The following is a 17379-nucleotide window of genomic DNA, read 5'->3' as shown; positions in this document are numbered from 1 at the left end:
CCCTGGGCAGCGTCTTTGCAGACGGCCAATTCTCTCACACCAGAAGCGACTTGCAATTTCCCAAGTCACTCCTCACACACACACAAAATCAGTGCCTTCCAACTATCCTGATTTGGCAGAGATTATCCCCATTAATCCTCTGTCATCCCATTTTTTCACCTGCTTATAAAATTTCTCAGCTTTTTACTCTTCTCACTTCATCCTTTGCGGACTTAAAATTGCTGTGAACTAATTTAAAAATTACTTTGGCAAGGCTATTCAATGCTAATCAAGATGGCATATTGCAACATTCACACTTGCCTCAGGCAGACAAGAGTTCTTTCTCCCACCCTGGACATTATATATATATAAACCCCACTTGCTTAGTTTCTAACAGACCCCACAACCTCTGAGGATGCCTGCTTAATGAGCATGGGTCCACTTTAAATCCGATTTCTGCCTCCAGCAGAATTCTGGAGTTTGTAGTTTGCTGAGGCCCAGGACGTGTCTGGCTGAGCTGTGTAAAGGCCTCTCCCTAAAGTGGGTTTAACTTTAAAGTGGATCCAAGCTCTAGTGTGATGAGGGTCCATATGTGGGCAAAATGTTAGGAGAGAATGCTTTTCATACAGCCCAGAAAACTCACAGCTACCCAGTGATTCTGGCCATGAAAGCCTTTGACAACACAATTTAAAAATTAAGCATCTACTCTGTGGAATTAATTCACTTTGACATTTAACTTCCACATCTCTGCATTAACTGTCACAGCACAGTTTTTAGCCTTCTCTGCCAAAGAGGGCTGGAACCTCATCAAACTATAACTCCCAGGATCCCATAGCACTCAGCTTTGGTCAAACTGCACTAATTCTACAGTGTAAGTGTACCCTTAGAGCAAGATTTTCCATACTCATTCACCACCAGAAGCACCATTTTGGGGATGAGCCGTTGGGACATAGTGCTAGAAATGATTTCACTAAATACTTTCTGCAGCTCGCAATTGCTGCTGAGAGAGAAATTAAAGGAATCATGGCTGACCAAGGCAAAGTTACTATCCTTCCAAATAAGTGGAAGCAGATTTCCATTATCTTGGCTGGAAAAATGGGAGCTCTTCTGATGAATGTAGGTATGTGAGTGAATAGCTCTAATAAATGTAGAAGAACATCATTGAGCAACCAGGCTGAGACACCACATAGGGTTAAGAATTCCTGCTTGAGTTTCTTTTAGGAATATCGAAATCCTCCAGCATGGTATGCTGGATCCAGAAATCAAGAGCTTAATGGTGTTCAGTTGTATCTGTGGTTTCCGGTGACATATATCCTCTACAATAATGTGGGAGTGTCTTACTGTATTCGCATTAATTATTCAAAAGGTAATAACTCCCAGAACCCCCCAGACTACTAGCCATGTTGTCTTCAATGTTGAGTTGCAATCAAAAAAAAAAAAAGCTCACGTTTCCAAGCTCTGCTTCTAGAAATAGCAATAAGACTGTTCTTTCCTTCTTCCTTGTCAGAAACGAGAGTCGGATCTGATCATTTGCACAGCGCTCTGACCTGGCGGAAGAGGAAAGGGGAAAAAATACAGGGAAGGAATCCGAGAGCATTACTATGGCAACTTTATGGAGCTGACACTTAGGTTGCCTGAGCAACCAAAGAACCTCTCTGTCATTTCCACATTGAGAAAAAGGGAGTATGATTTCATCAAGTAGCCCTCAAGTCCAATTGAGAGCCTGTTCTTAATGCCCAAACTCCATACAATTCAGCAGTGCGTGGTATTGAAAGTGTGTGCATTAAGGGAGTCCCTGATCCCACCTCTCTTCTCTTTTTTCTCTTTCTCTTTCTGTATCTGTGTACAGAGATAAACCTGAAGAGTGCAGGCGGAAGACTATTTGGTGGAAAGAAGCCGACAAGCTGTCTGGACAGATGAAGCATTTGAGTTTGTGGACAGCAGGGGAAACCATGTTTTGAACCGCTTCTTGTGCAACTTGGCAAGTAATTCACACCCCAGCTGTGGGTAAATCAGATGTGTCTGATTACATTCTGCATCCTGTTTATTGTGCTGCCTCCAAATAGAGTAGAGTAGATTGGAGTTGGACTGAGTGGCTCATGAGGTCTCTTCCCATTCTGTAATTCTTAATCCTCATAGTGATCTTTTTTTTTTGAACGATGGAAATGCTTCCTTGATCAGAATGGATTTTCTCAATAAACTTCAAACTGTTGGACTACAAACCTCATAATCCCCAAGCTGCAATCCTTTATGGTTGGAAATGATGGGAGTGATCTGGGATGGACGAGATTGGGAAAAAGTGGATTCATCAGGATTTTTTTAAACTGGAGAATCTTTTAATAAACTAAACATAACCCCTTTGGCAGCATTTTTTAGAAAGATCATCTGATTGATAGTCTGTTTGGGATGTGTATCTTTACAAATGGCATTACACAGGTTCAACACTGAATCGAGTAGTTTTGCAACGTTCCTATTCATGTAGAGGCTGTCATGACATCATGCCCAGATGTGTATCTTTGCCACTTACTAATAGGGTTTTATTGTATTTCTGTAATGCAGTTATAGATGTACAAAGCCATGAACTATGACGTAGAATCACAGCCATCATTTATTTTAAAGATAAACATTGTAAGCAGAAGAAACCATATTAGAACACACATTTTCCCTCCTCTCTCATTTCCCAAAGACAATGCTTCTTTCAAGTTGTTTCCTGGATCATCTTTTTAAAAACAATAGAAATTGTCCCAACAGCCTCTCCAAATGTATTTAATTGTTAGAGCTACATGAATGTGCATACCTCCCTTCTCTTTCCACATCTAAAAGGCAGCTGAATCAGACAATTGCCGGGTAAAGGTTTGGGGATGGGACACAAAGGAGAAAAGAACAGCTCTCGGTGCCCTATCCAAAATGGGACAGCCATAGTTGCATGTCACCGACAAGATGCCAGTCCTAATTGGTCACATTTGCAAATATTTTGAGGACCTCCTAGACAGTTTTCAGATGAGGAATTACCCCCAAATTGGGCTGGAAAACTCACATCAACCCACTGATACCATCCATGAAAGTCTTTGATTATCCCCCCCCCCAAATTGATGGATTAAATTTTTGGGGGGTTGGGAGTCATCACGGCCTATACAATTATGATTTGGAGGCCACACACAGCCTGCAGGCACATTTTCCCCCAACGCCATCATAGAGAGACACATGATATGCGTTTGGAATATACTTCTGGAGGAACAGATCACTGCAGAACTTCTGAGGCATGCTCATGAACATTACTGCAGCTGTGTTGTCTGTTGTGAAGCTAGCATTTTCTTCTGAAACTCTTCTCCATGTCCATGAACACATCTGCAAACATCTGTCAGGCATGGAACTGAGGAGGAAGCAAAAAGGAACTTATGTCCCCCTTAGAAACTATCTACCCCATGCTTCCCAGGAAAATGACCACTTCAAAGTTTGAGTGTTGTGGTTTGGGAAGATCTGGGGCATAGACCTCCACAACTCTTTGCAGGTCCAGCTCTGAGATCCTTCACACACGGGAGATCTCATACTCCCGCAAAGTCGAGGTGTTTTCATAGACAATGGTATACTCTTTTTTCTCTGTCTTCTCCGTCTCATGCTTCACGGCCGATTTGATTCCATCTAGGAGACACTGGTGCAGGAAAATGTATTGGGACTGTGGAGACAGAGAGGAAACCATCGTGTGGAGCTGTGACACTGGCAACATTTTGAGCTGCATCATGCCAAGCTCTGTGGGGAATCAGCTCTCCAGTTTCCTGGATGAGCTACTATTTGAGAGTTTGCTTGTTCAACAGAAATAATATGGCCCCAAAGCAGAAGTGGACAATATAAGACAGCATGGAAGAGGAACTAGGGGCCATCATCCTATAACTTTTGCTCTAAAAGCTGGGACTTATAGGAACTGGAACTCAACAATACTTCGAGGGAGCACAGGCTTACTGACCACCCCTCAAGTGTAAGAGACTTTATCTCTTTCTCTTTTATAGATCTGCATGAGTCAATGGTAAGAACCCATTTTAATCAAAGCTTGACTATAACACCCATAATCCCCACTACCAGAGGGTTCTAGAAATCTTTACTCCAACTTTGGTTCTGACATATGCACAAGTAAGACCAACCTATAAAGAAGGTTTAAGCGAATGCACTCTCACACAATGTGGCAGAGACCCCTAAAAAGCAAATGTGAGCTAGATGAGACATATTATGTTTGCTGTGGGGAAATCTATCAATAGCTGCTAGCAATCATAGCATTATGCTATTTATTTAGAGGAATATTAAAAGTTTCATTAAGCAAGGAATATACAAAGGCAGTTTACTGGTTCCTTCCTCTGTCGAATAGTCGTCAGCTCCTGGTATGTGTTGGGTGTCTCCCATACAAGTACTGACCAGAGTTAACCCTGTTAGTTTCCAAGACCAGAAGGGATCTGATCCCTTTAGGTATTTAGGGCATGATGGGTGCCATGAGTGAAAATGTTGCCCCAAACCTGTCTTTATCTTAAGGTGTAGCTTATTCAGCTTGGGTCTAAATCTGACATACTGAACAAAGGCGATCTAGGGTCTGCCTCTCACCTCCGTCTGAATCATCAGTGGACGGTTCATCCTGAGTCTTTGGACAAATGAGAAGACGCCCAGTTGTCCTTCCTCTTGGGCTTGGCGCAACAGTGAATCCAAGGCGATGAATGTCCCTGTCCGGCCCACACCAGCGCTGTAAAAATGGGAGCAAGGGAGAAGATACAATCACCTAGTACTAAAATTAGATTTATGTTGACTTTTTTTAATGCATTCTAATATGCATTAATGCCCCTGGTGGCACAGTGTGTTAAAGCACTGAGCTGCTGAACTTGTGGACCAAAAGGTGCCAGGTTCAAATCCCGGGAGCGGAATGAGCGCCCACTCCTGCCAACCTAGCAGTTCGAAAACATGCAAATGTGAGTAGATCAATAGGTACCGCTCCAGCAGGAAGGTAACGGTGCTCCATGCAGTCATGCCGGCCACATGACCTGGAGATGTCTATGGACAACGCCGGCTCTTCGGCTTAGAAATGGAGATGAGCACCAACCCCCAGAGTCGGTCACGACTGGACTTTCAATTTGTTTAATTGTTTTAAAATCATATATAGGTACTTTTATTCTGATTTTTCCACTGCTTTTAACTTGCATTGTGTTTTATAGGTGGTTAACTGACTTGAGGCCCATTGTCATGAGAAAGGCAGGTTACAAATGACAATAATAGTAATAACAACAACACTGGCCAACACACATTTTGACACCTCAAATGTCAGACCTGTTTCTGGGTATACTTGACCTGCTGATTCCAAAAATGGTATCAGTTCCCCCCCCCCCCCCCCAATCAGCTCTACTTGTTGAGATACCGAACATATCATATTCCACTCTTCATCTATCCACCCATAGAAAATCAGAATAACCATATATCAAAAAACTAAAGCTGATGGGGCCTATCCAATGCAATTTTCTGAATTAGTCTCCCAAATAACCCCAGGAACAGGCCTAAAAACCAAGACACCAAGCTTTTTTTTTTTTTTGGTTGGGCTATGTAATAATAGTAATAACAACAGCAGAAGCAGCAACATCATATGCACAACAGAATTTAAAGCTCAGAAGCAGCAGAAAGATCATTTCAGGTATTATTGATTTAAAAGTTGGAATATAAATGTGTGTTTATGTGCCTTCAAGTCACCTTTTTGGATTTTCTTAAGCAAGGGATACTCAAAACACTTCCTCTGAAGACTATGGGACCCTGAGAATTGTAATCTGATGGGGCACCAACATACTTTAGCAAGGAAGCTTGTAAATCTACACATCTCAGGATTCCATAGCATTGAGTCATGGCAGTTAAATTGGTATCAAATTGCATTCATTCTACAATATAGATCAGGCATGGGCAAACTTCAGCCCTCCAGGTGTTTTGGACTTCAACTCCCACAATTCCTAACAGCCTACCGGCTGTTAGGAATTGTGGGAGTTGAAGTCCAAAACACCTGGAGGGCCGAAGTCTGCCCATGCCTGGTGTAGATGCATCCTTGGCTTACCTGCAGTGCACCAGAGCTGGCCCACTGTCTTTGTGTTCCTCTATGTGCCTCCTCACGAGGTCTCGGAAGTGAAGGACACCACTTGTGGTCTCGGGTACCCCGTGGTCTGGCCAAGAAGAATAATGGTAATGCCTGGCAAGATGGACCTCAGTTTCGTTCACCTGTTGGAAGACACACACACAGCTGTTGTGTCCGCTGTAATGGTGAATTCACTCGGAGTTTTAGTATGAATTTTAAAGGAGACCCCCAAGGTGCCAGATGCATTATGAGGATCTGGTTCAATGTCCTGGACAACACCTTGAAAATTTGGGTTGAAACCAGAACAAGATTTTCTGCCCCATATATAGGCAAGCCACCTGTCTCCACTGAAGAAAGATGGGGTCCAAATCTGGTGAAGGGAGGGCTCTGTCGAAGTCATTGTAGAAGGGATCATGTCTTAAGTCATTTGGAGGGAGCAAAAAGAAAACCAGCCCTAAATCCCACTCTCTCACTCGTTTGATGGAGAAGTCCCGGATGGTCCAGTCGGAGAGGATGGTTTCTGTGAGAACAGAGACACTGATGTCCTCATAGGTGCAAGGGGTGTAATCCAGAGGCCAATAGCGTTCACATTTCGCCTGTCCAGAAGAGGAAAGGGGTAATATTGAGGAATGGCCTAAAAATAGCTGGCAAACTGCTTCTACAAATACCTTAACATTTCCTTTTGATAGTAAGTGGATACTGCTTTATAGCAGCACAGTGGGTCATGTTTTAGTTACCATCAGTGGCAGTCAGGTAATAAATCCGTTCTAGTATTGAGTTGAAACTTTAAAGGAGCTATGTCACTAAACCTATTTTGGGGATAAGCTTCAGCACTTTAGGTCACTAAATCAATATCTGACTAAATCAGAAAGCAGATTCACCACAGACACAGATAACATTCTTTGCCACAGGTATATCGTACATGTTGGAAATTACAATCTTCTTCAAGCCTCATCTAGTAACTTGTTAATAGTGGTTCTCAACCTGGAGTCCCAGATGTTTTGGGCCTACAACTCCCAGAAATCCCAGCCAGTTTACCAGCTGTTAGGATTTCTTAGAGTTGAAGGCTAAAAAACATCTGGGGCCCCAGGTTGAGATAAATAATTTGATTCTGTTAGCTTACTGTTTTGTATGTATGTTCTGGTATGCAGCTTCTTTTGCTCTATGTTTCCTAAGAAGCTGTGGGAGGAGCTGCAAACCACATGATCTGATCTGAAACTGTTCAGACCTCAGACTCCATTTTAGTTTCTTCTTAGACTTTGGATTGCTAAGAGCAAAAGTTGCTTGATGTTTATAAGAAAGATGTCCTGTGGCATCTACACAGAGAAACTATCTCTAACATCTGAAACTGGACTGATAAGCTATGTACCTGTGTTATACTGAACACATGAAGGTTGTGAGTAAACCAGATATGTTATTTTACCAAAGCTTACTTCATTTTGGTCTCTTGAGTGCATGATATAAAATTAGTTGTTTTTATGGGAGAGTAGATCTATTTTCTGGCACTGATAAACACTTCTGAAAATCTGCTGATTGTATGCACTGGCATATTCTCTGTTTTCCTAATGGATCAGAGACAGTAGGTTCAGTCTAACAACTGAAGTCATTGCCTTGCATATTACATTTGGTTGTATACCATATGAGAAGATTCTACTCAAACAGGTTTTTGGCTCTTCTCTGAAAGATCAAACTTTTCCAAAAGTTTATGATCTCAAAATGGTTATAAATGCTATTTTTCAAAATCATACCAATTAATGAAGCCATAATATTTGGCACAGCACAGTCTCTCTGCCCCTTTAGTGTGCAATTCCCAACAACACAAAGCTTAACTTGGAAGCTTTCTCTTTCATCCCAAACAAAATGGGGCAACCCTTACGCGTCCATTCTCAAAACAGTTGGTGAGCATGACCAAGGTTGTGATCCGTTGCTCCCATATCATACGCCAGAAGTCACACAATGTTTCTTGGAGCGGTCCTTGAGCTGCAATGAACTCCTTTTCCCCCTTGAAACCCTGGAATAAATGGGAAGGAAGGAGAGAAATATTTGCCTTGGGCTGTGTCCTAAAAAGTTGTGCACACTTGAGTATTATTCAGTGAGCTTGAAGATCTAATCTGTTTATGCAAGTGTGGGTGAAGATTTCTTTCTTTCTTTGCATATTACGAGGGTTATCTAGAAAGTAGATTACGTTTTGGAATTAAAAATAAACAAAGGATAGGAGAAAACATTTACCATATGCAGTTGAAATCCACACCCAAATACCACTTCTCAACATAGTCGCCATTCAAATCTAGGCACTTATCATAGCGATGAATGAGCTTGGCAACTCCTTCCCCACAAAACTCTGCCACTTGCGTCCTCAACGCAATGTTTTGGCGATGATGCGCAGCTGCCGGAAGGGGTGACCGGTTGGTTGAGGACGCAAGCGGCAGAGTTTTGTGGGGAAGGAGTTGCCAAGCTCATTCATCGCTATGATAAGTGCCTAGATTTGAATGGCAACTATGTTGAGAAGTAGGTGTGGTTTTCAACTGCATATGGTAAATGTTTTCTCCTATACTTTGTTCATTTTTAATTCCAAAATGTAATCTCCTTTCTGGATAACCCTTGTATTGTTGCTTAGGACTAACAGAGAAAAAGGCTTATACAGGAAGCCCTACACTGTGAGGTCGGGGTTGAAGCACAGGGCCCCTTTGAAAGTAAAAAAACTGAGTTGAAAAAAACTATTTTACTTGAGAGATTATTTCTCTCTAGGAGACTCTAGGTCCTTCAGTCCAATCCTATAGTCAACATCTGGCAGAAGCTGATCATAGACTCACAGTGCAGGAGATTCCAAGAGAGGTTACATTAATCATATCCACAAAAGTTAAATCCACAAATGTGGATAACCAACTTTAATAGCTTTGATGCAGCCTGTGAAAAGTGACTGCATTACATCCAGGGGCAATTATGTCCAACTATAAACTCAGTGTTTACATCTGTGCCAAGGGAAGTCACAGGACTATATCCAAGATGGTTTCAAAGGTTTCCAAATCAAACCACATCTGAATATACAGTATCATTTCACACCAAAATACAGTCTTGTGGGACTCACGGGCATATAGCTAGCATTGATGTAATCAGAGTTGGGGTCTCCAGGTCTGGGGAGGAGCTGGACTCGGGCATGGTTATCTGCAGAGAAGAAAGCAAATATCAGATATCTATTTAGATCTTGATCTCTTGCTTCTGAGGTAGGGCTGCCCTAAAGTTATCCAGTGAATTTGTGCTTAAAGGTGAGTTTAAACTTGAGTTCTTCCAGGTCAGAGCTGGTGTGGTGGTTTGAATACTGGATTTTGATTCTGGGAGACTGGAAATTGAACCCTTACTCAGGCATGTAAACCCAGTAGCTCAACTTGGTGAGTCATAAAAAAGAGAAAGCCAATGGCAAACACCCTCAAAATAAATCATGTCCAGAAAACTCTATGTTTGCCATAAGTTGTAGTCAACCTGAAGCCATATAACAGCAACATAATAGCACATTTGCTCATGACTAGCAGATCTACCCACCTTCACAATATAAATCCCAGATTCTATCTCTTATACTACTAGCACTTAACAAAGCACTACTATCTGAGGCCCCTTCCACACAGCTGAATAAAATCCCACATTTTTGCTTTTCACTAGAATATATGGTAGTGTGGACTCAGATAACCTAGTTCAAATAAGGTTGTGGGATTTTCTGCCTTGATGTTCTGGGTTATATGGCTGTGTGGAAGGGCCCTGAAAGTATAAATGAAAATCCAGGATAAAGATGGATTCTGTCTCTCTAGTTCATCCAGCCCAGAAAATATTTGTCTTACCAGATCTCAGGAAATCTTTTTCTACTATGACTCCCAGAATCCTGGCCCATAATGGAAGGTTTGGTCAAGATGCAAAGGACCTCATAAAGTAGATATTTCAAGCTTGGAGATGTATTAGGCAGCCAGGCTAGGATTTCTGGACATAAGGGGCAAGTGATTCTCACACAACAATGAGAGACATGTCCAGTCTCCTGTTTGAATCTTTTTTATGAGATGATTACAAAAAAAATCTAAGCTCCTACAGCAAGATGCCCAAACGCAAAGCAGATTCCTTAGGGTTATGTAAGGTAATGTAGACCATAGGGAAATGAATGAAACATACATGGCACGACGTTGGAATAGCGGTTCTTGGGTTGATTCTCAGGTTGCTGGGCCACATTCTGAGGCTGCCCCATGCCTATATCCTGCAGCTGCTGCTAGGACAATATAGAAAAGACAAATATTGAATCAGTACAGTGTGCTGAAGTGGTTTAACAGTTGGGTTATGACTGTGAAGAACAGGATTCATATCCCATTCCCCACTCAGCCATGAAAACACATTAGGTGAACTTGGACACAGAGATCTATAGGGCAGGATAACTCTTTCAGCAAAGCAAGATATGTCTTAGGTAGCTGTGAGTTTCCAGACTGTATGGCCACGTTCCAGAAGCATTCTCTCCTGACGTTTCACCCACATCTATGACAGGCATCCTCAGAGGTGTGAGGTATAGCAGGCAACCTCTGAGGACGCCTGCCATAGATGTGGGCGAAACATCAGGAGAGAATGCTTCTGGAACATAGCCATACAACCCAGGAAACTCACAGCAACCCAGTGATTCTGGTCATGAAAACCTTCAATAACACAAGATACTTCTTATTTGCAGGATCATTTTATTTATTTAATGGCCAAATGCTTTGCCCTGCTTTGTAACTGGACATCCAGTGTTGCTGGGTTGAGTACAATTAAATGTGTTTTTAAAAAACTAAAGCAGGAAATCAAATATCAAGTGGCTGAGCCAAAATGTTACAATGGGAGAAGGACTGTGGCTTAATTGACTATGATTCCTTGTTTTCCTGTCAATTGTTCTAATAGCAGAGCTCTAGAGATGTTTATTCAGAATTACCAAATACACACACATTTAAGTCGAGGGCAGGTTTGGAGGCCAAGACTATGGATTCTGATAAGGATTGTGGATAAACTGAGAGTCATTCCTTGGAGAAGGGAGTGCCAGCTGCCCATGAATTCAAAAAGGCCTTTCTGTTCTCAGAGAAGGGTTCCTCTTTTAAAATAAAAATTAAAGTACACTATTCATTATTATCAAAATTGAACCATCCTCTTTTCTGAATAGAGTAGTTTAAAGGCAAAATGAGAACCTAAGATAAGCACCAATCCCCTCAGCTCTGAAGACCAGGGTTCGAATCCCCACCCAGCCATGGCCATACATTCTGGAAAACTCACAGCAACCCAATAAATAGACAGTTTTTCCAGAGTGGAGGGGAACTGTTATTTAATTTTATCTTACATACTTGAAATGTGCATGGCTATTTGTTTTCTAGGGCCTCAAATGACGGCTGGCAGGGGATTTGGCTAACAGCAGCAGCAAAGACAGAGTTAGCTAGCCAAGAAAGAAGGCCAAGAGACTCTTGGTGTGTTAAAGGCTGTCTGAATAGGATCTGTGGTGCCATAGTTGATAATGCTCACCCATTTGGGGAGATAATTGAGCAGAAACAAATAAATGAGGTTTAAGCATATTATGGAAATGGAGATATATGTTAATGTCTGGAATGCACACTTCAATCCAATTACACATTTCATAATACAAGCTCACGGTAATCTACAACACAGGGTTTATGCTGTGATTCAAATTGAAGAAGGAATGAGTTCCATCATGTGATGCTATTTTGATACCCTTGGTAGCGTAGTGAATTAAAGCCTCTTGACTTGAAGGTTGGGTTGCTGACCTGAAGGCTGCCAGGTTCGAATCCCACCCAGGGATGAGCTCCCTCTATCAGCTCCAGCTCCATGGAGGGACATGAGAGAAGCCTCCCACAAGGATGGTAAAAACATCAAAACATCCGGGCGTCCCCTGGGCAACGTCCTTGCAGACGGCCAATTCTCTCACTCCAGAAGCAACTCCGGTTGCTCCTGACATGAAAAAAACCCCCATCAAACGACACTTCAAGCCAAATATTCCTTATCTGACATGCTTAAGACCCAAAGTGTTATAGAGGGATTTTTTTCTTATTTCGGAATATCTGTTTGCAGATATGTACATAATGCAATGTCTTCGTTATCTACAGCTCTTATTGTACATAGTGTACAACAAGAGCTGTCTCTCTCTTTGCAGCCTCACATCTCATTCATTCACTACTTGTGTATTGGACATGAGGCAGGAGAATGGCTGAAGATAAGAGACTGGGAATATAAAGGACCTGATACCTGAATTTTGGTAGCAGCTTTTCTTGGCAGACAATGGCAGTGGAATTTGGGGCTTTGGCTTCAAAGCTATGGCTTTTAAAGTCCAAACCTCATACCTGGTATTCCTTGGCAAAACCAAAGGCACTACTGGAAAGTTTCTCATCGCAGTAATTTGGAAACGTTGAGAGCGGCACTGAGACATGGACTCTGTACAGGGAGGAGAAGCAGAAAGCACATTCATTTAAATATTAGGAACCATGAATAATACGAACCAGCTCTAGGCAAATGGAGTAGGCAAATATTTGGATACTATTTTCTTTGTTCTTTTACTCTCTTAGATTACAGTAATAGAGTGGGAGTGTTTACCCCATCATTGCTTTTCCATAGGGGTGGGTTTCATGAGGCTCTCGAAATGTGGTTGGACTATAATTCCCAGCAGCATGGGAATAGCCAGTGAGAAAGTATTCTGGGCAACCAAACCATTCCCATCTTTGCTTCAGGCACATTAATAATAATTTCTAAGCCAAAGAGCCTGTGTTGTCCATAGACACCTCCTAGATCATGTGGCTGGCATGACTGCATGGAGCGCCATTCCCTTCCCGCTGAGGCGGTATCTATTGATCTACTCACGTTTGCCTGATTTCAAACTGCTAGGTTGGCAGAAGCTGGGGCTAACAGCGGGAACTCATCCCATCCCACTGATTTGAACCGCCAACCTTCTGGTCAGCAAGTTCAGCAGCTCAGCAGTTTAACCCATTGCACCACTGCAGCTCAAACCACATTTATTTTTCTGAGACAACTGAAACAGTTATTTTTCTAAGACAACTAAAAAAGACAACTCACTCAGACAGTCCCACGTCTGGTTTTGGTTTCTTCAGGCCATTACTGAGTTTCCTCCTGCAAACAAGACAAGAAAACAGAGTTCATAACTTGCTCAGTGTTTGTTAATGCCCTCACTCTCAGACAGCTTGGAAACATTACTACTGGGGGCAATAACTCCCAGATTGTGGGAGATGTAGTGCAAAGAAGTAATCTTTCAAAGCTCAGCTCCAGCCCCAAGCAAAATGGGGTGCTGGAAATAATGAACACTAACAATGCTAATATATTACATTGATCAATATCCTGGGACAACACATTTCCTGCAACACATAACTCTGCCCTCCAACAACAAGGACCAGTGTGGACCCTACAACTACCTGCCTTGCTTTGGTAATAGAGCTGAGCTTTGGTTTTGAGGGTAGCAATGAAGGTACCTCACTGAATCCAATCTGAGATTTCATTCAACATTCAATGGAGCTTTCCAAGGGTTTATTGTTGTGTGACTTAAAGTCATGTATGACTTATGGTGACTGTAAGGTGACCCTTGGAGCCAGTATGGTGTAATAATTGGAGCATTGGAGTCCACAGTTCAAATCCCTATTTGTCTATGCAAACCCACTGGATGACCTTGAGCTCAGAGAAAGGCAATGGCAAACTCCCTCTGAACAAACCTTACCAAGAAAACTCCACAATACACTCACGTTAGGGTTGCCATATGTTGGAAATGTCTTGACAACACACAACAACAAGGCAAAAGTCTGAGGATGAAAATGTTTGTCTTGCCTAGTGTCATCCAGTGGGTTTACACAGCTGACTAGGGATTTGAGCCAGGTATCCACAATTCAAATCACTACATGGGAAGAACGTGTTTAATTCTATTCCCAGAATATGTTCTGTCCCTGGGATAGTGTCTTTAAATATCGGAACAAAACCTAGAAATACTTATCTCTTTCAGAACCCACCTAATGCCACTGGGATTCAGATTACAACTCTGGGTGCTCTCTTTTGCGTAGAAGAGATAATTCTATGGAAGGGAAGCTGGCAGTAATGAGCTTGCTTACCTCCTGAAATAGAGCAGCAGCAAGCCGAGGATGACTAAGAGGAGCAGCACAGCAACCAGAGGTCCTACGATAACCCCTAAGGGCACAGAAGGCAAGGGTGAGGCTTTCAGCAAAATCTTGGAAGTGCGTGAGTGTGTATAATGAGAATGCGTGCAATCTCCCCACTCTCCTCCAGTTATTATTACCACAAACCAAGATGCCATCATCCCCTTTGTCATCATTGCTGCCCAATTCAAATCAGAACTTAGTTTTAAAATGGCAGATAGGTTCAATAATGAATCCTTCATCCAAAATGGATCATAGCCGGGCCGGGCTGTGGCACAGCTGGTTAGTAGCCAGCTGCAATAAATCACTACTGACTGAGAGGTCCTGGGATCAAAGCCCAGGTCGGATTGAGCTCCCGACCATTAATAGCTTAGCTCGTTGTTGACCTAAGCAGCTCAAAAGACAGTTGCATCTGTCAAGTAGAAAATTTAGGTACAGTAAAGTCTCACTTATCCAACGTTCTGGATTATCCAACGCATTTTTGTAGTCAATGTTTTCAATACATTGTGATATTTTGGTGCTAAATTCGTAAATACAGTAATTACTACATAGCATTACTGCGTATTGAACTACTTTTTCTGTCAAATTTGTTGTATAACATGATGTTTTGGTGCTTAATTTGTATAATGATTACCTAATTTGATGTTTAATAGGCTTTTCTTTAGTGCCTCCTAATTATCCAACATATTCGCTTATCCAACATTCTGCTGGCCCGTTTATGTTGGATAAGTGAGACTCTACTGTACCACTTTATTCAGGCTGATTTAACTAATTTACGACATCATAAAACTGCCAGCAGTGTGTGGAAAGGAATGAGAAAGTACTACCATCAAGGACTCAGTGTCACAAGTGGACGATGAAATGGCAGCTCCCCCTGTGGCCGGAATTGAACATACTCCCATGAAGCTGGAAGCTGGAAAATGTTAAATTGCCTCTGTGTCTGCCTATATGTCGTATGTCTAATGGCACTGAATATTTGCCATGTATATGTGCATTGTAATCAGCCCTGAGTCCCCTTCAGGGTGAGAAGGGTGGAATATAAATACTGTAAATAAAATAAATAAATAAATATCTCTTTCTAAAATCTCACTTTACTGTCTTTTTTATACTGAAAGCAACATGTTTGTGACTTCACCACACATGGGGTGGGAAACTGGTAGAAGGTGAGATGGTTAAATCTAGCCTGGCCTCATACCATGATACCAAATTGGAAGCGGGAATCCCAAACCAAATGGGACCCTAGGAAAAAGGCAAGCTGAACCAAACCCAAGTCTGTTTTAGGTCAATACATTGTCTACTACAGTAAACAAACGGATCCCTATGGGGACCTCACTTGGAGTATGGAGGTGAAACAGGAGCCCTCTTCTTTCCCCCCAGGACACTGGCTTTGATAATGGAAAGAATATGCAGCCATCGGGGCCTTTTTGTGTTTTCAAACAAGGCACATACATAGATCTAAGACACCCATTAACATTTCCTAAGCCTCTCACCTGTACTGTCAGTGAAGCAATCATCAAGATCATACACTGCATACTGGTCATACCAATATGTTCTCGCTTGTATCCGATATCTCCTGGCAGGTTGCAGGCCGTCAATCACTACTGATTTTTCACAAGTCTCCCATGTTGTCCAAGTCTGATTCGACACGAGGATACATAATTTACTGATCTTGCTTTGGGGGCATTCCCAGGACAACTTTAGTTTGTCGCCTCCTGACAAGGCCCTGCACTGCAGGTCAGTTACTTTTTCTGGCTCTGTGCGGGCAGAAAAACAAAGAGGATTGAGGGAGTTTTCTACACAATTAGGAAAGCTACATTTTCCATGATAACAATGGAGCCCCCAGTGGTTCAATGGGTTAAATCCTTGTGCTGGTAGGACTGCTAACTGAAAGGTTGGCAGTTCAAATCCGGGGAGAAGGGTGAGCTCCCGTCTGTCAGCTCCAGCTTCCCATGCGGGGACAGGAGAGAAGCCTCCCACAGGATGGTAAAACATCCAGGCATCCCCTGGGCAACATCCTTGCAGACGGCCAATTCTCTCACACCAGTTTCTCAAGTCGCTCCTAACATGAAAAAAAGATAACATTCAGAATCTGCCAGTCAGCATGGTCATTGGCCATGTTCATAGGATCATAGAATAATAGAGTTGGAAGAGACCACATAGGCCATCTAGTTCAACTCCCCTACTATGCAGTAAAAGCACAATCAAAGTACCCTTGAGAGATGGCCATCTGGCCTCTGTTGGCTAGCAAATTCTGGAAGCTCTGATTTTAAAAGTAAAGTTTTTATTACCTAGCTTTCTCTCTCTTTCTCCCCCATCCTCAGTTATAATTACTTTAGTAAATGAATTCATGTATTCATAAATTTACAAAACAGAAGCAAATCAGAATTACGTCATGAAGAAACAAAATGAATAAAACAGAATCTACCCATCTTTGTTTAAATGAATAAAAAAGGTACCTGTGCTGGCTTCATTCTAGCAACAAGATATTACCTATATGCTTATTCCTATAATGTACCCAAAGAAACCTAAGATTATACTACTTTTTCAACCACATTGTTCCAGTACATAATAAACTAAATTTATTTCTCTTCAGTTAAATAGGTTTTTGGCTCTGTGAGTTTTAAAAGTCACTCAGAGCAAAGGGATTTCATTTTGTAAAATCTGAAAAATTGTATTTTATATATACTGTATTGTAAATCACAGAAATCTGCCAGACAGAATATCCATTGCAGACTTTTGGAATTGTAGCATCAAAAAAGGAACATTTCCAAACATTGATGTCAAGTGTTGCCAAAGGCTTTCATGGCCGGAATCACCAGGTTGCTGTGAGTTTTCCAAGCTGTATAGCCATGTTCCAGAAGTATTATTTCCTGACATTTCGCCCACATCTATGGCAGGCATCCTCAGAGGTTGTGAGGCCTGTTGGAAACTAGGCAAGTGGGGTTTATATATCTGTGGAAGGTCCAGGGTGGGAGAAAAAAATCTTGTCTGTTGGAGGCAAGTGTGAATGTTGCAATTGGCCACCTTGATTAGCACTGAATAGCCTTGCAGCTTCAAAGCCTGGCTGTTTCCTGCCTGGGGGAATCCTTTGTTGGAAGGTGTTAGCTGGCCCTGATTGTTTCTTGTTTGTAATTCCCGTTTCTTAAGTGTTGTTAG

At 42.1% G+C, this 17379-nt stretch overlaps 1 protein-coding gene across 1 annotated transcript in view; it reads right to left on the bottom strand.

Annotated features, from left to right (window-relative positions):
• Window positions 1-3061: 3061 nt before the first annotated feature.
• ptprh (protein tyrosine phosphatase receptor type H) overlaps window positions 3062-17379 on the bottom strand; it is a 28396-nt gene continuing 14078 nt past the window's right edge. Inside the window, exons 8-18 of the mRNA XM_008118941.3 lie at window positions 15714-15977; window positions 14179-14254; window positions 13142-13195; window positions 12415-12505; window positions 10223-10313; window positions 9156-9232; window positions 7944-8078; window positions 6541-6663; window positions 6050-6210; window positions 4570-4705; window positions 3062-3655 (exon numbers count right to left, since the gene is read on the bottom strand). Of these exons, the coding sequence (XP_008117148.3) occupies window positions 3509-3655; window positions 4570-4705; window positions 6050-6210; window positions 6541-6663; window positions 7944-8078; window positions 9156-9232; window positions 10223-10313; window positions 12415-12505; window positions 13142-13195; window positions 14179-14254; window positions 15714-15977 (1355 nt within the window). The 3' untranslated portion in view covers window positions 3062-3508. The remainder of the gene's footprint in view (window positions 3656-4569; window positions 4706-6049; window positions 6211-6540; window positions 6664-7943; window positions 8079-9155; window positions 9233-10222; window positions 10314-12414; window positions 12506-13141; window positions 13196-14178; window positions 14255-15713; window positions 15978-17379) is intronic.

Source organism: Anolis carolinensis, chromosome 6 (genome assembly GCF_035594765.1).
Source record: "Anolis carolinensis isolate JA03-04 chromosome 6, rAnoCar3.1.pri, whole genome shotgun sequence".
Taxonomy (NCBI): Eukaryota; Metazoa; Chordata; class Lepidosauria; order Squamata; family Dactyloidae; genus Anolis; species Anolis carolinensis.
The sequence above is the reverse complement of the archived record's forward strand: the minus strand, read 5'-3'. Positions and strand labels throughout refer to the sequence as shown.